Source organism: Nerophis lumbriciformis, linkage group LG12 (genome assembly GCF_033978685.3).
Source record: "Nerophis lumbriciformis linkage group LG12, RoL_Nlum_v2.1, whole genome shotgun sequence".
NCBI lineage: Eukaryota > Metazoa > Chordata > Actinopteri > Syngnathiformes > Syngnathidae > Nerophis > Nerophis lumbriciformis.
In genome coordinates this window covers 45,218,059-45,240,645 of record NC_084559.2, presented here as the reverse complement: position 1 = coordinate 45,240,645, position 22,587 = coordinate 45,218,059, and the positions used below count along the sequence as shown (strand labels likewise).

General features: G+C 40.1%; 1 protein-coding gene across 1 annotated transcript in view; it reads right to left on the bottom strand.

Annotated features, from left to right (window-relative positions):
• LOC133623381 (uncharacterized) overlaps positions 1–22,587 on the bottom strand; it is a 110,471-nt gene that overhangs the window by 23,437 nt on the left and 64,447 nt on the right. Inside the window, exons 4-5 of the mRNA XM_061986635.2 lie at positions 18,877–18,951; positions 342–482 (exon numbers count right to left, since the gene is read on the bottom strand). Coding sequence (XP_061842619.2) covers positions 342–482; positions 18,877–18,951 — 216 coding nt within the window. The remainder of the gene's footprint in view (positions 1–341; positions 483–18,876; positions 18,952–22,587) is intronic.

Here is a 22,587-nt window from a genome sequence, read left to right as displayed (position 1 = left end):
CAATACATATACTTTTAAGTGCCTTGGTATTTTATAAAACCATAATGTGAGAAAGTTCTCTTAGATGTACCTAATGAAATGACCCATACGCAAATAAGGATTGGATAAACTTTCATTCATCCCACAATGGGGAAATTGTAATTGCAAACTGTACTTATTTGCAAATGTTGTGAAAAAGTTCCAGTAGTTTGCAATCATGTTGCAAGTAAATGTTATTTGCAATGGTGGTTGATTTACTGTAAACATATGTTAACATCAGACCACAGAAAGGTACAACATAAGACTTACTGAAAGTATCTGCTGCTATCTAGTGGACAGAAGAGGTATTGCCGGCTACTCACAACAATGTCCTCCCTCTCTGAGGACCTGGAGGAGCTCTTCTTGGCCCACTGAGGTGGAGCGTGGGTCTTGCTGAGCTCAGCTCTTATCCCCTCCTCTGTCACGTCCTCCGCTTTGTGCGCACTAATGAAGGCGTGTGCCTCCTGAAACGCGGAGAACGAAGCACAAATGTGAATATAACGTTACATGTTGCACAATTTCTCATGCTCGCACACAAGGGTCCCATACATGAGTGTGCAAGGGGGCCTCTGGTGTGGGTTTTTTTTTTTTTTTTTTTGGTACTTGGACGGATTTGAAGTTATGCACTCAACTTGGAGCCAAACTGTTGTGCAACTGCGTCAGTGGGAAGGATGGTGGGAGAGAAAAAGTTGGGAGTGATTCCATTTGTATGTTTACAGACTGCAGAGGGAGCAATAGAAACATACGGAGAGCTGAGAGACAAACGTTGGAAATGGGTTTGACTCCTGTTGTGTACGCAGATATGCAAAGGCTTACAGAGGTAAAGGCCCCGTTTACACTAAGCCGGATAAGGTTATCCAGGGTAAATCACACCTAACCTTATCCACACACAACAATGCCACCGTTTAAGACCCCCGCCCCCCTCCGTCCGCCGGTGCAACGTGACCTAGTACGCATGCGCGGAAAATGCGCACGTCCTAGTCACCTCCAGTGTTGTTTTGTGTGCAAGTTCTTAAATTGAACTTATCTGAACAATATCCAGAGTTGTGGTATCTCAATTAACTGGAATCCAGTGTTCTGTGGGGCCCTATTGTAGTGAATCACACTGAGCCATCATAAATTAATAAAATCTTTATTAGACACGTAAACAATGTGATAAAGAATATTTTACATCAATCAAACTAGGGATCTCTATATCTGGTAAGGACACTCCTCACTCTTTTGCCTTCACCTTCATTGTCCATTCATTTTTGGTGACTTTATATATACTCTGGACCTAGACGTCGAGTCCGTGACATACATGGCGGACAATAACTGATACAGTCTGCTTTGCCAGTCCAAAAGCATTCGCCGTTTTCCGTAGTTAGTCTTCCCTCGACAGCCAGGTAATACAAAGCACACGTTACCTTTTTTATCACATCCACGGGAGCCCGCATTCTCGTTGTCTCTCCTTCGACAAATGGACAAAGTTTTTCGGTAAGTAGAATCACAGCTGACCTGAACATTGGAAAGTTATCTTGCCGTCTGAGAAGTGTTGTATCCCAAGTAGCTGCAATCGCTTTCTCTTAAGGTATTCATGTGTGATTTCCAGAGGTGGGACCAAGTCATTGTTTTGCAAGTCACAAGTAAGTCTCAAGTCTTTTCCCTCAAGTCCGAGTCAAGTCCCGAATCAAGACAGGCAAGCCCCGAGTCAAGTCCAAAGTCAAGACTGGAAAGTCTCAAGTCAAGTCCTAAGTCCTGCATTTTGAGTTTCGAGTCCTTTCAAGTCCTTTTAACCACAGACTGATATATTAACACAGATTGTGTATGCTTTTCAAACGCTGTATTTATTTATTAAAACAAGTGCATTTTAAATTGCAGGAAAGAAAATTGTGCTGACATTGCACTTCATAATAGCACTATTAACCAGTCATTTTAAACATTAACTCATTCCTTTACAGAACAAACACATTGAAAAATAAAGTGCAAATGTACTTATTTGTACAAAAGTGTTAACATTGAAAAAACATGACATATACGTGAACATAACAAAAAAGTTGTACTTTTTATATGTCAGGGCCCTATGCTGCATTGCATTTGCAAAAGACCAAATTAGCCAAGAGTCTGTCAGTCATTTGTGCACGATGGGGGCGTAGTATGATGCCACCATGGCTGAAAACTCACTCCACTGGAGCACTGGAGGCAGGCACTGCCAAGACTCTCATGGCCACTCGTAACAGTGAAGGAAGAGTCTTCATGTTCAATGCCCAGAACAAAAGGGGGGAGAGAGTTTTTTTGGGTTGGTGCACTACTTGTAAGTGTATCTTGTGTTTTTTATGTTGATTTAATTAAAAAAAGAAAAAATATATATATATATTTCTTGTGCGGCCCGATACCAATCGATCCACGGACCAGTAGCGGGCCGCGGCCCGGTGGTTGGGGACCACTGAGGTAAACAACCAACAGTATGTCAGAAAGCTAGCTAAAACGGTACACATATTCATAATATAGTATACATTTTAACTGACCTTTATTTGACTATTTTTGTCTTTTTTTAGGTGGCTAAAATACGCGGTGCTGCTGACCGCCGTCTAACGTTACGTGTGATATATTGACTAACGTAACCCTGCTTAAAAAAAATCACTGAACAAAAAGTATGAATAAGGTAGTGAACTGCAACAGATTCCCGTGTTTGCAATAACGTTATAACGTTAGCAGTGAGTTTACAGCCTCACTGATTTAACTACACAGCAAATAAAAGTCACGTTACTTAGCCAATAAACGTTATCTTACATTCAAAACTTACCGTTCTTTGTGCAACTTCAAATGCCGGACGAATTTGGAAGTTGTTGCCTCTCCATCAGTCATTTTCGAACCGCATGTGTTGCATACTGCAAACCGTTTTGTGTTGACCACCTCGTAATTTTTATACCCAAACGAAATTATTTTAGGTATAATTTTTTGTTCACTGGCGTGTGGTTTGGACATGTCTTCTTCCTTGGTTGTCCTGCAATTTGATTGGATGAATGCTGTGTGATGAAAACAAAGTAGATCTAATTTGATTGGCTGTTGTACTGAGAGCACACCAGCTGACACACGCAACGCTGATAGACAAGTACACAATGAAAAATACAGAGCGCTCCCGAATAACTTTTTCATCTTTGGGTTTTGGGGAAAGTAGCAAGTCATGTCAAGTCATGTCAATTCAAAAGGCTCAAGTCCAAGTGAAGTCACAAGTCATTGATGTTAAAGTCTAAGTCGAGTTGCAAGTCTTTTTACATTTTGTCAAGTCGAGTCTAAAGTCATCAAATTCATGACTCGAGTCTGACTCGAGTCCAAGTCATGTGACTCGAGTCCACACCTCTGGTGATTTCCGCAAGCCTCTGTACAGACGGAAGGAGAAACACGGGCGTGTCTGGATGACTCGCCTCCTTCTTTTCAGTGGTTAGCGCCGAGTTAGGAAATTGCTTTATTATGCAGCTGGCTGTGGCGTGTTCTTTCTGACGATCAATGAGTCCATACAAAGCTAAGTGCCGGAGATTCAAGAAATAAACGGCGCACTTAGCCATATAAAAATGTGTTGGATGAGGGGGACCTTAAACGCTGGTTTAGTGTGGCTGAAACGGGCCTTAGGCTAAATAATTAATAGTTTAAGAGGTTAAACGACTTAGTGTATACATGGCCTAAGTCTACGCTGGGCGATACACCTTTTCTCCTTACAACAATGAATTGTCACCACCAACTAGGGCCAATACAAGCATGTACGATTCAGTGTGAGGCCCATGAAAACCACAAATCTGCAGCTCAAACTATGAGCGGTATGGAGCAGTTCAAAGTAACAAAGAGAAAACGACTACTCGTGTGATTCTTGTAATGCAGGGGGTGTAGACCCTTTAGGCAAGGCAGAACCAATTACCAGGTGCAACATGGGTGTTAAAGACGTAACATTCACAGAATTGTATGCGTCGCAGCTTGACCTTGACATATTTCAGATAGCAGGAGTCAGAAGATCTTATCAGATCAAATCTTTTTTTCCTTTTTTTCCGCTCTCTGAAAAAGAAAAATGTAAATCACCTTGGGCTTTGAACTCCTGACAAATGCACTGGAACCTCGAGAGTTGAATACCTCTAAATTGGTACTGTCATGATCCGTTGCCCAGATCGTGTTTTGTTTAGTTAAAGACTCCCTTAGTTCTGTTTCAGCACCCCTGGGTTTGTGTTTTCTTGGTTGCCATGGGTGCTGATTAGGGTTGTACGGTATACCGGTATTAGTATAGTACCGCGATACTAATGAATCATATTTGGTACTATACCGCCTCTAAAAAGTACCGGTCCCCCACCCGCCGTCACGTCGTGTCAGGCAGAGGAGCATGTTCGGCAGCGCACAATCACAGAGTACTTACAAGCAGACACAGTGTGTAGACAGAAAAGGGAGAACGGACAAATTTCGGCTTAACAACTTAAGATAAAGGTGAAGTTATAACACTAAAACGCCCTCAGGAAGCGGTGCTTTAAAACATGGCTAGCTAGTGGCTAATGTCTATGTGCAGTGTTATCACTTCTTCTAAATCAATACTCCTTGTCTCCATGGCGATAAATATAATACTTTTATTTCAAGAATCATCCCTGTAGGACAAGTAAAAACTTTTAATGCTTCTCTACATTCCGCAGCACACGGAGTCATAATATTGGTTGTGATAAAGATGATCTATAGTCAGCAAAATCAAGACAAGATTTCACCATGCCCAATCTTTAACCATCTACTATTTTAACTTTGAACACACTAAACACAAGTGAATGAAGGGCATAATTAGTCAACAGCCATACATGTCACACTAAGGGTGGCCGTATGAACAACACCAACGCTGTCATAAATATGTGCCATATAGTGAAACCACACTAAACAACAATGGCAAACACATTTTGGGAGAATATTTGCACCGCAACTTAACATAAACACTACAGAACAAATTCCCAGAATTCCCTGCATTGGTGGATCTACACCTAGCATCCACTGTAATGATACCAAGTACAGGAGCGTATCTAGTCGATACTACTATGATTATATCAATATCTTTTAGCATCACAAAATATTATTTCCTTTTTTTTAAATGAATATTATGTTTATAAACTCAGGAAATATGTCCCTGTATACATGAGGACTTTGAATATGTCCAATGTATGATCCTGTAACTACTTAAAATCGGATTGATACCTAAATGTGTGGTATCATCCAAAACTAGAGATTATCGGCCGATAATTGTGTTAAAATGCAATATCGGAAATTATCGGTATCGTTTTTTTTTTTTATTATCGGTTTCGTTTTGTTTTTTTGTTTTTTTTATTAAATCAACATAAAAAACACAAGATAGTCTTACAATTAGTGCACCAACCCAAAAAAAACTCCCTCCCCCATTTACACTCATTCACACAAAAGGGTTGTTTCTTTCTGTTATTAATATTCTGGTTCCTACATTATATATCAATACAGTGCTGCTGGTCCACTAATAGTGCTAACCTTTAACAGTTAATTTTACTCATTTTCATTAATTACTAGTTTCTATGTGACTGTTTTTATATTGTTTTACTTTTTTTTTTATTCAAGAAAATGTTTTTAATTTATTTATCTTATTTTATTATTATTTTTAAAAAGTACCTTATCTTCACCATACCTGGTTGTCCAAATTAGGTATAATAATGTGTTAATTCCACGACTGCATATATCGGTTGATATCGGTATCGGTAATTAAAGAGTTGGACAATATCGGAATATCGGATATCGGCACAAAGCCATTATCGGACATCCCTATCCAAAACTAATGTAAAGTATCAAACAACAGAAGAATAAGTGATTATTACATTTCAACAGAAGTGTAGATAGAACATGTTGAAACAGAAAATAAGCAGATATTAACAGTAAATGAACAAGTAGATTAATAATTAATTGTCTACCATTTGTCCTTAATAATGTTGACAAAATAATAGAATGATAAATGACACAATATGTTACAGCATACATCAGCAACTAAATTAGGAGCCTTTGTTTGTTTACTTACTACTACAAACGTAAAAGACAAGTTGTCTTGTTTGTTCACTATTTTATTCAAGGACAAACTTGCAATAAGAAACATATGTTTAATGTAGCGTAATATTTTTTGTTAAAATAAAGCCAATAATGAAATTTTTTGTGGTCCCCTTTATTTAGAAATGTACCAAAAATTACCCAAAAGTACCGAAATACATTTTGGTACCGATACCAAAATATTGGTATCGGAACAACACTAGTTCGGGATGCTCACCTGCTCTCGGGCACTAATCAGAGAGTTATTCATTCCTGATTTTGGACACATTCAGTCTGGCTGTTTTGTTTGCTTCACACAACAGTTACCGTATTTTCCGCACCATTAGCCGCACCTAAAAACCACAAATTTACTCAAAAGCTGACAGTGCGGCTTTTAACCCGGTGCGCTTTATATATGGATAAATATTAAGATTCATTTTCATAAAGTTTCGGTCTCGTAACTACGGTAAACAGCCGCCATCTTTTTTCCCGGTAGAACAGGAAGCGCTTCTTCTTCTACGCAAGCAACCGCCAAGGTAAGCACCCGCCCCCATAGAACAGGAAGCGCTTCTTCTTCTACTGTAAGCAACCACCCGCCCGCGTAGAAGAAGAAAAAGCGCGCGGATATTACCGTACGTTTCATTTCCTGTTTACATCTGTAAAGACCACAAAATGGCTCCTACTAAGCGACAAGGATCCGGTTCATGAAAAGACGCAATCTCTCCATCCTCACACGGATTACTATTTCACAGCAACTGATATTCCTGTGAACCGCACTGTGGATACTGTGGATACAACGGGAGCACGTACGGTGAATATTCGCACCACAGGGAATGAGAAGTCGTCCTTCACTGTGGTTCTAACTTGCCATGCTAATGGCCTGAAACTTCCACCCATGGTGATATTCAAAAGGAAGACCTTGCCAAAAGAGACCTTTCCAGCCGGCGTCATCATAAAAGCTAACTCGAAGGGATGGATGGATGAAGAAAAGATGAGCGAGTGGTTAAGGGAAGTTTACGCGAAGAGGCCGGGTGGCTTTTTTCACGCAGCTCCGTCCATGTTGATATACGACTCCATGCGCGCCCACATCACAGATGGTGTCAAAAAACAAGTGAAGCACACAAATACAACACTCGCCGTCATTCCGGGTGGATTAACCAAAGAACTCCAACCGCTCGATATTGGTGTCAACAGGGCATTCAAATCACGACTGCGAACGGCGTGGGAACAATGGATGACCGAAGGCGAACACACCTTCACTAAGACAGGCAGACAGCGCCAGACGACATACGCCAACATTTGCCAGTGGATCGTAAATGCCTGGGCGGATATTTCGGTCACAACTGTGGTCCGAGCTTTCCGGAAGGCAGGATTCACAGAACTGCTGAACAGTGACACTGACTCCGATGACTTCGACGAGACGGAACCGGCCATTTTGGATCCCACATTTGCCCAACTTTTCAATTCGGACACCGAAGACGAAGAATTCGAAGGATTTACGAATGAAGAATAACTTCAGAAGGTGAGCGCTATGTTTATTTTGTGTGTTGTGACATTAACGTTCGAGCAACATTATGTTGCTATTGCTCTGCACTATTTTGAATTTTACTATGTTTGTGATTGCACATTTGCGTACATTTTGGGAGTGAACAGAGTTGTTAGAACGCTGGTTTTTAATATATTATTAAAGTTTGACTGACCTATCTGACTGTTTTTTTGACATTCCCTTTAGCGCAGCGTAGGCGCGGCTTATAGTCCGGGGCGGCTTATAGGTGGACAAAGTTTTGAAATATGCCATTCATTGAAGGTGCGGCTAATAATCCGGTGCGCCTTATAGTGCGGAAAATACGGTATGTTGAATACCTTTTTTGATTCCTGAGCTAAGCTTCGCCATTTGTTTGCCTATTTCCATGCTAAGCTTTCGCGCTAGCTTTTTCCTTAGCTTCTTGTGCTATCGGCACGCTTTTCTGTACTTTTGTATTTTGACCGATTTATGGAGAATAAATCATTATCCTACCTGCACACTGCCTTCGAGGTTCCATCTGCATCCTGGAAAAACGATCCGCACATTGACATGCGACCCCACCGTAACAGGTACAATTTGGAAAAATATGCACCTAACTTTAAATAAACTTAACAGGTCTTCTTGGTAGTACTTAGCAAGCATCATTTATTGAAACTATTTTTGGCAGAGTTTTTTTGCAACACTGTTTACTAAAGAAGGTCCGGCCTTTGGTGCGTGAAAAGTAGAACATACACTGGAGGGGTCTGAAAGGGACTCACATTAAGGCTCCAATAAGGCTCTTGCTGTTGTTTAAGTCACATATTTCACATATTTCCATTTCCTCATTACAAAATGTCCGAAAAGGAGTAGGAAGAAGTAGAGCTTGTTTAATCCTACCCCTTTTCCGCTTCATAGCAATTACTAACACATGTATTCACTTCCTGTTCTTAATTTGTACCACACTTTTAATCAATAAAAAATAAATACCATATTTTCCAAACTATTGAGCCACCAGAATCTAAGCCACAGCCACTAAACTTTAGAAGAAACATTTTATTTTTTCCATATATTAACCACACCGGACTATAAGCCGCAGATATATACGTTGCGAAACGAGTATTTACACATAAAGATTTTGTAAATGAGAATTTTTGTTGTACTTTTTCAATTATCTACAATGCTTATGTGAGACAAGAACACACGTCTCTCCCTTCTATGTGTTCTAAATAGTAAAAAACTGCAAGTAAGCGGCTGCTAATGATGTTTTATCTATTTTGCCTATAAATTACTTTGAAAACCATTTGAAAACTTCCGACATTTTTGTATATACATGCTGTATGTATGTATGTAATGTAGTAACAGTCACTTTGAATTTATAAATAATAATTACCGTATTTTCCGAACTATAGAGCCACCGGGATGTAAGCCGCAGCCACTAAACTTTAGAAGAAAAAAATATTTTTCCATATATTAGCCGTGCCGGTATACAATCCGCAGATATATACGTTGAGAAGTGATTATTTACACATACAGATTCTGTAAATATTTATTTACATACCTTAATCGTTTTCAAACGGTACCTGTAACACGGCAGTAAAACGGGTGATCAAACAAAACAGAAGTCAACATCATGGACACGCTCGCTGCGGAAGCGAGCTCTCCAATCAGCTAAACAGCTAAACTCCGCGGTGGATTTTTGGAAACTGAATTAATACAAAAAGAATGCTGTTGTAGGTCAATAATACTAACACAGACACTCGTAATCATGTTAGCATATTAGCTAATGCTAACGACATCATTGAATTACGATAGCAAATACAAACATGCATGAAAACACTCCTACAGACATCACACAACAGTTGTAATTATAATGTAAAACTTACAAACGTAGCTTGGAATGATGAATAAAGAATCCATATGAGTAAGAACGCCATAAACGGTTAGTAGACCGAAAGGCAATTCTACTTTCGCTTTTTGAAGCACTGAATAGCAGCACCTGCAGTGAGCGAATTTGTCCAAAGGATGGTGCCACAGCACAAACAATAAAACACCTTCCAAATGTTTTTGCTTGTTTGTTTTTTTTAGACATTTGTATTATGATGTCTGCAAAGAAAAATCCATAAATTAGCCGCGCCATTTTATAAGCCGCAGAGTTTAAAGTGTAAGACAAAAGTAGCGGCTTATAGTCCGGAATTTACGGTACAACAGTTCTTAATAATAAATAGTTAAGTAAATAGTTTAGTGGTTAACTTTGTTTTACACTTGTGTCAAAGTTTAGATGCGTATCTGTGATCTGTATCGCGTTGTTGTTTTTATGAACAGCAGCGATTTGCATATCTTGAACAACATACTACTTAAAGGGGAACTACACTTTTTTGAGAAATTGTGTAGTATATTTTAATTATCTTTAATGCTAATGTGAGAATAGAACACACATGTCCTTCCCTTTAATGTGTTCGAAATCAGGGGTTCTTAACCATTTTAAACTCAAGGTCCAACTTTTTCACTACAGAGGGGACGGGACCTACTCAAATATTGACACTGAATTAGTAATCTTCAGAGGTGGGACCAAGTCATTGTTTTGCAAGTCACAAGTAAGTCTCAAGTCTTTGCCCTCAAGTCCGAGTCAAGTCCCGAGTCAAGACAGGCAAGCCCCGAGTCAAGTCCAAAGTCAAGACTGGAAAGTCTCAAGTCAAGTCCTAAGTCCTGCATTTTGAGTTTCGAGTCCTTTCAAGTCCTTTTAACCACAGACTAATATATTAACACAGATTGTGTATGCTTTTCAAACGCTGTATTTATTTATTAAAACAAGTGCATTTTAAATTGCAGGAAAGAAAATTGTGCTGACATTGCACTTTATAATAGCACTATTAACCAGTCATTTTAAACATTAACTCATTCCTTTACAGAACAAACACATTGAAAAATAAAGTGCAAATGTACTTATTTGTACAAAAGTGTTAACATTGAAAAAACATGACATATACGTGAACATAACAAAAAAGTTGTACTTTTTATATGTCAGGGCCCTATGCTGCATTGCATTTGCAAAAGACCAAATTAGCCAAGAGTCTGTCAGTCATTTGTGCACGATGGGGGCGTAGTATGATGCCACCATGGCTGAAAACTCGCTCCACTGGAGCACTGGAGGCAGGCACTGCCAAGACTCTCATGGCCACTCGAAACAGTGAAGGAAGAGTCTTCATGTTCAATGCCCAGAACAAAAGGGGTAGAGAGTTGTTTTGGGTTGGTGCACTACTTGTAAGTGTATCTTGTGTTTTTTATCTTGATTTAATTAAAAAAATTAAAAAAAATTAAAAAATTATTGTGCGGCCCGATACCAATCGATCCACGGACCAGTAGCGGGCCGCGGCCCGGTGGTTGGGGACCACTGAGGTAAACAACCAACAGTATGTCAGAAAGCTAGCTAAAACGGAACAAATATTCATAATATAGTATACATTTTAACTGACCTTTATTTGACTATTTTTGTCTTTTTTTAGGTGGCTAAAATACGCGGTGCTGCTGACCGCCGTCTAACGTTACGTGTGATATATTGACTAACGTAACCCTGCTTAAAAAAAATCACTGAACAAAAAGTATGAATAAGGTAGTGAACTGCAACAGATTCCCGTGTTTGCAATAACGTTATAACGTTAGCAGTGAGTTTACAGCCTCACTGATTTAACTACACAGCAAATAAAAGTCACGTTACTTAATTAGCCAATAAACGTTATCTTACATTCAAAACTTACCGTTCTTTGTGCAACTTCAAATGCCGGACGAAGTTGGAAGTTGTTGCCTCTCCATCAGTAATTTTCGAATCGCATGTGTTGCATACTGCAAACCGTTTTGTGTTGACCACCTCGAAATTTTTATACCCAAACGAAATTATTTTAGGCATCATTTTTTGTTCACTGGCGTGTGGTTTGGACATGTCTTCTTCGTTGGTTGTCCTGCAATTTGATTGGATGAATGCTGTGTGATGAAAACAAAGTAGATCTAATTTGATTGGCTGTTGTACTGAGAGCACACCAGCTGACACACGCAACGCTGATAGACAAGTACACAATGAAAAATACGGAGCGCTTCCGAATAACTTTTTCATCTTTGGGTTTTGGGGAAAGTAGCAAGTCATGTCAAGTCATGTCAATTCAAAAGGCTCAAGTCCAAGTGAAGTCACAAGTCATTGATGTTAAAGTCTAAGTCGAGTTGCAAGTCTTTTTACATTTTGTCAAGTCGAGTCTAAAGTCATCAAATTCATGACTCGAGTCTGACTCGAGTCCAAGGCATGTGACTCGAGTCCACACCTCTGGTAATCTTACTCTTGATTGTAATCGTATTCAATACTTATATCTAACCCACTAACAACAACAACAAATCATATTAAAAACCATGTGTAAATCACAAACATTATTTAACACATGCATCTTAGGCTTAGGTCAGCCTGATTAGAACAATAAGTACTAACCAAATATACTGCATAAGAAGGGACTTGTAAATAACTGACAAAAAATACATTTACATACAATTATGTTGTGCTTAAATAGACACAATCAATCTAAACAAAACTGTGAATGAAATTAAAGTGCAAATTAAAATACAACTTCACAACTTTAGTCATAATTGTTGTGCTTCAGGAACTTTTCGATGAGTTTAGCTCAAGACTTTCTCTGTTTGTTTGGTATTGCCATTACTGCTACAAGTGGTGAAAAAGTGTACAACAACTGAGTACCGCAGCGGCCCATACGGCCCACAGCTGAGATAGATATTTTTTGGCAGCCATTTAGGGCAACAACAGTTAAGAAACACTCTTCTAAATGGTAAAAAAAAAAATGCTGGTAAGAGGCAGCGAGCAATGCTTTATCTATTTTACCTATAAATCCCTTTAAAAACCATCCCATCATCTAAGTATGTATTCACTTTAGTAACAGGCACATTCAGAATAACAATATTTTGGTCATTTTAAACATTTCCATAACTTCCTTCCTGGGCGCATTTATTTTAGAGAGCGCGTAACAACAGTAGCGTTCAATGTCAACAACAACATACAGAGCACATTTTCTGTGTTTGCTACCACTAATGTCAGACTTCGTAAGAGACTCAAAGCATGTGGCTCTATTGCTGAACGTTTCAAATAAGAACATAAAATGGTGACTTACAATGTCCGCTCTCAGTGGGAGGCCGACCGGTGGGATGGTTGTATATTTCGGCACATGTGCTCTAACTGAGCTGCTAAATTAAGAATAATCCTCACTTCTCAGATAAAAAAAAATGTTCTCGCAATATTCTTATGCTGTGTTCCATTTGTTGAAAGCCGTATAGTATCAAGTCGGTAGCGTGTGGATTTTCCGATTCGACCAACTCTTGGTGCCACATCTTTCTACTATATAGGTGAGATGCATGATTTATGACCTAACATTAACTTTTCTTAACTCAGAGGCAATACAGCAGCATCAGAAGCATGGTAAATGACAACTCTGAAAAGCTTAAACATGCAAATACGCTTATTAAAATGATCAGGTTAGAGTGTCCGCCCTGAGATCGGTAGGTTGTGAGTTCAAACCCTGGCCGAGTCATACCAAAGACTATAAAAATGGGACCCATTACCTCCCTGCTTGGCACTCAGCATCAAGGGTTGGAATTGGGGGTTAAATCACCAAAAATTATTCCCGGGCGCGGCAACCGCTGCTGCCCACTGCTCCCCTCACCTCCCAGGGGGTGATCAAGGGTGATGGGTCGAATGCAGAGAATAATTTTGCCACACCATGTGTGTGTGACTATCATTGGTACTTTAACTTTAATTGTACTAACAGAGAATTCTTAAGATGCATGTCTTTAAAAACAAACACATGTTTACAAAGCCTGTATCTGTGCTCACAAGGGATGAGTAACGTTCACATTTGAACCGAAACACTACCGATTCCTGGTACCTGACAATCAATACTGGTACTCAACTCTACCAATTTGGGACATTTTATGTGGCAATAAATGATAATTCCATCCATCCATCCATCTTCTTCCAGCAGCCTAAGCAGGGAAGCCCAGACTTCCCTCTCCCCAGCCACTTCGTCCAGCTCTTCCCGGATCCCGAGGTGTTCCCAGGCCAGCCGGTAGACATAGTCTTCCTAACGTGCCTTGGGTCTTCCCCGTGGCCTCCTACCGGTCGGACATGCCCTAAACACCTCCCTAGGGAGGCGTTCAGGTGGCATCCTGACCAGATGCCCGAACCACCTCATCTGGCTCCTCTCCATGTGGAGGAGCAGCGGCTTTACTTTAAGCTCCTCCCGGATGGCAGAGCTTCTCACCCTATCTCTAAGGGCGGAGGAAACTCATTTCGGCCGCTTGCGCCCGTGATCTTGTCCTTTCGGTCATAACCCAAAACTCATGACCATAGGTGAGGATGGAAACGTAGATCGACCTTCTGGCTCAGCTCCTTCTTCACCACAACGGATCGATACAGCGTCCGCATTACTGAAGACGCCGCACCGATCCGCCTGTCGATCTCACGATCCACTCTTCCCCCACTCGTGAACAAGACTCCGAGGTACTTGAGCTGAAGATCCTGGCCAGATGAAGCCATCAGGACCACATCATCTGCAAAAAGCAGAGACCTAATCCTGCAGCCACCAAACCGGATCCCCTCAACGTCCATAAAAGTTATGATAATTGTCTTTGATAAAAAAATATATATATATTTACTGCAAGATTAAAAATGAGCCGATTATGATAACTGCTGTACATGTGTACAGTTGTTATGTTTTTGAGAGTCATTTGCAAGTATGACATTAAGTTGCACTCATAGTTGCAATTCCAGGTCGTTACACGGCAGTAGTGTATAGTTTGTGGTGGGTTGGCTCGTCAGTTCAGCCTTTGCTAAAGCTAGTCTTTTTGGGTTCGCTCTCAGTGCTTCTTGAGTGATCGCCAACCCATGTACCGTAACCTCGCACCGTGAATCGCTGCCCGATAGGATCGGCGGGCTTCGGTCGGTGCTGAGAAAGTACCGGACTCGATACCCATCCCTTGTGTTCACATTGGTTCTTCTTGGCCTGTGATCCACTTCTTGAAAAGCAGCCAACTAGTTTTCCCCAACAGACTAACTTACTAACTAACAACTGGCGATAAAACACAAGCTCCTTGGCATTAAGAGTCTCACGAGTCTTTAACAGATGCTCAAACTAGCAATAATGGATATTAAACTTAATATAAAGAGCTTCCGGCTTGGTGCTTGCTCTTTATTTACAATAGAATAGTCTTTTGTTCGGAACGCAATCTCCTGCAAATACAAGTCCAATGTAAAGGCAAATGTTATGAAAGCATTCAACTCGTCCCGTGGCGTCATTTCTTGTTTCTTTACCCTTTTTCGTAATCTACCTTCTCATCTCCTCCCCCTCGTCCCAGCATTGCGTGTGTTATTTGAGTGTGAATGTGCAACAATGGAAACATCTGCACTCGATTCACGTGTTAGCTTTCATAACTCACTGCCACACTGGAGAGTCCATGGAACACACCCAGGACTCGGCTTGACGAAAGAAAAAAAGAAACCCCCTTTGGCCAGCTGAGACACGCAGTTTGCAGAAAGAAAGGCATAAAGAGAGATTGATGGATAGATTTGAGATGCAACAAAGGGGGAGAAGTAAAAACTCAAGTGTTATCCAGAAATATTCATTCATTTTCTAGCGGTTATCCCATTCAGCGTCACAGGTGAGCTGGAGCCTATCCCAGTTGACTTTAGAGTTGATCGCCAGTCAATCACAGGACATAATATTTGAATGAGAATTTAATGAGGTTTGGAATTATATATTGTTGTTGTTCATCGATAACAATGGAGACGTTTTTAACTAAAAAACATCAACAGCTGTTTTCTGTTATTCCTCCAATTACCTACAGACAGGTATTGACTTTATTTACATAACATTTACTGGCCGGGTCATTGTTCACGTGCAAATTTGCAGGACTTATGCAGATCCCAAACACAGATCAGCAGGTACCAGAAGGTAAGAAAAGTTGGTTTTGTATAATATTGTGAAACAAAACACCAGATAATGTCTTACCTTATACACACACCATAATAGCACTCGTATGTTGAAGCACAGTACAATCCATCAAGCTGTGCGGCTTCATAGCTTACCAAAGTCGTACATAAAACATTTTGTTGGATTTTTGAGCGCCGTGTGTAAAGTTCTATATTCTCAATAGAACATAAAACATTTTGGTGTTTGCTACTTGATATTGCAGTCTACACGTATCTCTTATGTGTGACTGCCTTCATATTGCAGTCCACACCTATCTCTTATGTGTGACTGCCATCTACTGGTCACACTTATCAATTTTAACATGTACCAAATAAATAAGCTTCGAGGTCGGTAAGCACAACCAAAATTATTACGTACATTAGGCGCACCGGTTTATAAGGCGCACTGTCGAGTTTTGAGAAAATGAAAGGATTTCAGCTGCTCCAGCACCCCCCGCGACCACAAAAGGGACAAGCGGTAGAAAATGGATGGATAAGATGGATGGAAAGGATTTTAGGTGCGCCTTATAGTCCGAAAAATATAGTACTCTGAATGTAGTTTCATCGCTGTTAAAGGGGAACATTATCACAATTTCAGAATGGTTAAAACCATTAAAAATCAGTTCCCAGTGGCTTATTATATTTTTCGAAGTTTTTTTCAAAATTTTACCCATCACGCAATATCCCTAAAAAAAGCTTCAAAGTACCTGATTTTAACCATCGTTATATACACCCGTCCATTTTCCTGTGACGTCACATAGCGAAGCCAACACAAACAAACATGGCGGAAAGAACAGCAAGCTATAGCGACATTAGCTCGGATTCAGACTCGGATTTCAGCGGCTTAAATGATTCAACAGATTACGAATGTATTGAAACGTATGGTTGTAGTGTGGAGGCAGGTAGCGAAAACGAAATTGAAGAAGAAACTGAAGCTATTGAGCCATATCGGTTTGAACCGTATGCAAGCGAAACCGACGAAAACGACACGACAGCCAGCGACACGGGAGAAAGCGAGGACGAATTCGGCGATCGCCTTCTAACCAACGATTGGTATGTGTTTGTTTGGCATTAAAGGAAACTAACAACTATGAACTAGGTTTACAGCATATGAAATACATTTGGCAACAACATGCACTTTGAGAGTGCAGACAGCCCAATTTTCATCAATTAATATATTCTGTAGACATACCCTCATCCGCGCTCTTTTCCTGAAAGCTGATCTGTCCAGTTTTGGAGTTGATGTCAGCAGGCCAGGGAAGCTAGGGTCGATATTCTTCTCTTGATCATCTTCGGTGGCATAAGGGACGGTGTGAGCCAAGACATCCAGGGGGTTTAGCTCGCTCGTCTGCGGGAACAAACTGCCGCCATTGCTTGCCGTGCTACCGAGGGCCTTTGTCCCTGAATTGCTCACACACTCCGGCAGATTCAATGGGGGTCTGGCGGCAGATTTCTTTGACTTTATCGTTGGAAATGCATCTGCTTTGAGTGTCGCAGGATATCCACACATTCTTGCTATCTCTGTCGTAGCATAGCTTTCGTCGGTAAAGTGTGCGGAACAAATGTCCAATTTCTTGCCACTTTCGCATCTTTGGGCCACTGGTGCAACTTGAATCCGTCTCTGTTGGTGTTGTTACACCCTCCGACAACACACCGACGAGGCATGATGTCTCCAAGGTACGGAAAACAGTCGAAAAAACGGAAAATAACAGAGCTGATTTGACTCGGTGCTTGAGAAAATGGCGGATTGCTTCCCGATGTGACGTCACGTTGTGACGTCATCGCTCCGAGAGCGAATATTAGAAAGGCGTTTAATTCGCCAAAATTCACCCATTTAGAGTTAGGAAATCGGTTAAAAGAATATATGGTCTTTTTTCTGCAACATCAAGGTATATATTGACGCTTACATAGGTCTGGTGATAATGTTCCCCTTTAAGATAAAGGAGCATGTACGGTCATAGTAAATTGTGCAATTATGCTACGTTTGTACATAATTTATGTTATAATGTATTAGTTGAAGGGTTCACTTTGGGACATCCCTACTTCAAAGTATTTATATAAATTCAGCATAGGACTACGTTTATGTTGCAATAATTTGTTCAATGCACACACACACACACACATATATATATATATATATATATATATATATATATACATATATGTATGTGTGGGAAAAAAAATCACAAGACTATTTCATCTCTACAGGCCTGTTTCATGAGGGGGGGTACCCTCAATCGTCAGGAGATTTTAATGGGAGCATTCGCATACCATGGTTTATATAGGGCACAGAGTGGGTGGGTACAGGCTGGCCTAGGGGCGTGGTGATTGGCTCATGTGTTACCTAGGAGGTGTTTCCGTCTATGGCGGCATGTTGTTACAATTTCGCTGCGCTTGTTGAGGGATGACAGGTCTGGACGGTAAATAATAAACAGCTTCTCTTTCAAGCATAGGTTGCATCTTTTATTACCACTATTGTAAGGTGTGCTGGATGCAAGAATTTGCCATGTTATTGAATATTCAACATTATTGTCTTTGAGGTCCCAAATGTGTTTGCTGAGTTCTGTGGTATTTCGCAGGTTTTTGTTCCTGAAAGAAGCCTTGTGATTGTTCCATCTGGTTTTGATACATATATATATATATATATATATATATATATATATATATATATAGATATGCATGCACTTCACCCAAAAGAGGTGAGGGTGTCTTAGACAGTGGCTCAAAAAAGCCCAGACTTGACATTCCAAATCGGACAAAAAAAATAACAAACATTCCAAACAGTCGACTTGGTGATGCCTTTATATGGAAACTCGTAAACCTTTGGGTCAGTCGCCCTTGCTGCTAAACAAACAGTGATGGAGATGCACGGATGCGGACGAGGCTCTCTACTACAGCTACTATATGAGTAGTCCCTTCTGACGCCCCTTCCTCACAGGAGTGTTTCCTCTACGGCCTGTCACCACTGGCCTGCTCCGTGAAGTGGCTCCAACAATAAATCTTTTAACGCCAAGGCTAACCTAAATCTTCTCCTGGTATCAGCATGGCCACAAACGTCCAACACAGGAATGGGACAGGACGTGCAGTGAGCACAGGAAACTCTCAAAACAATACAAAGTCAACTTGAGTGTGTAAATATAGAGTACAAAGCCTGAAGAAATGCCTTTCTTTGGGGGGAATTTTGGGCAAAACAAAGAGCCCTATTGTCTGTATGTCTGGACGGTTTAAAAGCAAAAGTACTATAATGATTTGATAGTTTTCAAACTGGAATTTTTTAAAAACTGAGAACATTCTTTGCTACCTTGAAGAAGTGTTTGATGGCGGGGACGTGTCCGGCACATTCCGTCCTGCGGAATTCTTCCACATGTTCACCGACCTGCAAACAAATACAGGATACAAACAGTTGGTTCATTCCATACCTTCATCCTGGTAAGACAGACCTTCAGACAATAGGAATCACAATGCTGCGTTTGAACATTGTAAGCATATAGATTACAAACAACTGATCTACTGAAATGCCATATAACAGGTAAGTAATAGCTTGTGCAATTTTTAAAAAAATGCACGTATCATTAGTGCTGTTATAGACATTCATTTCTGTCTTCATTACAAAAGCTTTTTTTCAACACTGAATTTGTGTAACTGAATTTTTGGGGTTTGAATTTTGTGAACTGAAATTTTTTACAAGAAATTATGCAGAAATTTCAGTGAAAAGTAGCAAAATGCGTGTGTATAAAAATGCAGTGTATGACAATTTAGTGTATAATAATTCAGTGTTTTAAAATATAGTATTTTAAAAGTCAGTGTTCAAAATTTCAGTGCGAAAAAATGTTCTGCTTCAAAACATAAGACCCAAAATAAGACTGGCTCAGAAGCAGCCAATGAGGTGTCAAGTTTGAAGTCATGTGACACGGGTCTTGCGAAACAGGATAAAAAAGGCAGTGGGCATAATACAACAAACATTTCAATGCGGCCCACTGGATGTTTCTTACCTAAACTGGATACACGTTATATCCCTGCTATTTTAATTTTTGACAGTCCAAATATGTATCTTTCTTAGTTTTCTGTCAGTTGGTATCTGATTGGCTCAGCCACATAGAGCCACCTCTTGGGTTTCAACTCCATGCACTGTATCTATGCTTGTGTTTGCTCTGGGTTTTTGTGGAAACATTTGTATAAATCCCCAAGATGTCATCCAAACGTTCTGTGCCTTCTAAGGCTTCTGGCACAAAACCATCAGCCCTAGAGGAAGCTGCTTACCATCAGGGAAAAGGTGAACCTCCTGTACGCTATGCTCAAAGACGGTAGCTAAGCTACAAACTACTATTTACTAACTGCCATTACAAGATCAAGGAATCCAGGGCTGCCCCCTGAGTCCATTGCTTTTTGCTCTAGCCATTGAGCCTCTGTCAATAGCACTTTGTACCAACCCGCTTACTACAGGCATATGTAGACACAATTATGTAGACTCTATGCAGATGACCTCCTTCTATATGTCTCGGACATCTCCGTCTTGGTCCCGGCTGGCTTAAGTACTCTTCAAACTTTTGGACATGTGTCTGGTTACCAATTCAACTTGCGTAAAAGTAAAATATCCTCTGCAGAATGTTCCCTTTAAAATTGGCTCGCAAAGTTTTGCATACTTGGGTGTCAAGGTCACACATACGCTTGCAGAGCTTTATGAAGCTAACTTTGTTCTGCTGTTGTCCAGAATCCAGGGAGATTTTGATCGCTGGTCCTCACTTAATTTATCTACAGTGGCTCATGTCAACTCTATTAAAATTAATGTACCTTCGCGATTTTTCTATTTGTTCCAGTGTATACCACTTTTTCTCCCTCAGTCTTTCTTTTGTAAATTAGATCGATTTTAGACTCACAGGTTACGTAAACAATATTTACAGAGACCTAAGTCGCCTAACTTTAGGTTTTACTACTGGGCCACCAACGCTTCGTTATGGCTGGGTATAAAGACGAGCTCAACTAAACCAGTATCTCTTAGGGCTCTGGTTCACTTTCCCATCCACTCTTCTACTTGCGCTTTTATGAACAATCCAATCGTAAAAACCTAATTCAGAATTTGGGTTCAGTTCAAGCGTAATTTTGGTTTACAGACGATTTGTAGTCTTGCATCCATCACTGCTAATCATGATTTCCCTCCTTCTCTTGTCGTTAGTGCCTTTTTAGGATGGTCAAGTCTGGGATCAACAACATAAACAAATTATATTGACAACACTTTTGTCTCTTTCCAACAAATTTATGATACAGTCTCACTCCCTAATCAACACTCTTTTAGATATCTACAGATATGGAATTTTGTTCGTAATACTTTTCCCAGGTTATCAAATTTACAGACTGACACAGTTTTAAATGCTTTTTTGACACCACTTCTGACTTTAAAAGGATCAATGACACGTATTTACAGTCACATTTTTCATTTACGCCCTGAGTCTCGGAATTCAATGAAGTCACTTTGGGAGGGTGACTTAGGAGTGACCCTATCCGAGGAGAGCTGGACAAAGATTTTAAGCAGTGTTCATAAGACTTCTTGTACAAATGATACCAAGGTCCAGCTGGCTAAACTGTATAACAGAATATCGGTATTATGTGATTGGTGTCAACAGTCTCCAACTAACTTAATACATATGTTTTGGCTTTGCCCATCTCTGTGCATTATTGGGCTGAAATGTTTAATACTTTGTCTTTGGTAATTGGCGAAAAGATTGAGCCAAATCCTTTAAGTGGACTATTTGGGGTAGCTCATCTGTCATCTTCTCTTAGCAAATCCAAAAAAAACTTAGTATCATTTACTAATTTGTTGGCTGGAAGACTCATTGTACTAAATTGGAAGGCTGCAGCGCCTCCCTGCCACACCCGCTGGATTAGAGATATTCTTTATTTCCTTAATTTGGAGAAAAGTAGGCTGACATTGAACGGTCATTCTGTGAAGTTTCAGCAAGTATGGGGTGATTTCCTAAAATATGTAAAATATCTCAAATTTAAACCCGATTGAAAAGTAATTGGTAGGTAATTGATGAACATTTTGTCTGCCAGGAGTGCAGTTGTTTTGGCTACATGTCAATATTTGCCTGTACTTTTTTCACTGATGCATGTTTTTTTCTAGTTTATTAGTTTTTATTTTATTTCATAAATAATTTGTGTGGGTTACTTGTTTGGGGGAGGAAAAAATAACATTTTACATTTGTTCAACTGTATTTCTGGACTGTATACGTCAAAAATCCAATAAACAAAAGTAAAAAAAAAAGAAAAGAAAAATCAATAAATCTTTTGTTTGAAGGAGGTACAGAATATAAGGATAGCGGTCTCTTAAAAAGACTGCGCAAACAGCTTTCCATAACTTTGTTCCTCACTCCAAAGAAGACACGAATGACTGTCGTCATCATCCTGCAGCAAAGTGTCATCATTGGTGAGTACCAAAATTTGTTTTAACTACATACGAATGCTGAAAGTGATAAAGACTGTAGTGTTTAAAAGGCATATAATATTCATATAAATAAATAATGATAAATGGGTTATACTTGTATAGCGCTTTTCTACCTTCAAGGTACTCAAAGCGCTTTGACACTATTTCTACATTCACCCATTCACACACACATTCACACACTGATGGCGGGAGCTGCCATGCAAGGCGCTAACCAGCAGCCATCAGGAGCAAGGGTGAAGTGTCTTGCCCAAGGACACAACGGACGTGACTAGGATGGTAGAAGGTGGGGATTGAACCCCAGTAACCAGCAACCCTCTGATTGCTGGCACGGCCACTCTACCAACTTCGCCACGCCATCCCGTATATAAACTATAAAAAGAAATTGTGTGCCTACTTTGCAGAAATGTGTGTACCACAGGGAGGGGTCTGGGACGTAACTCCCATGATAATCTGGAGAACACGGTATACCGTATTTTCCGGACTATAAGACGCACTTAAAATATTTTTTTTTCTCAAAACTCGACAGTGCGCCTTATAACCCGGTGCACCTAATGTACGGAATAATTCTGG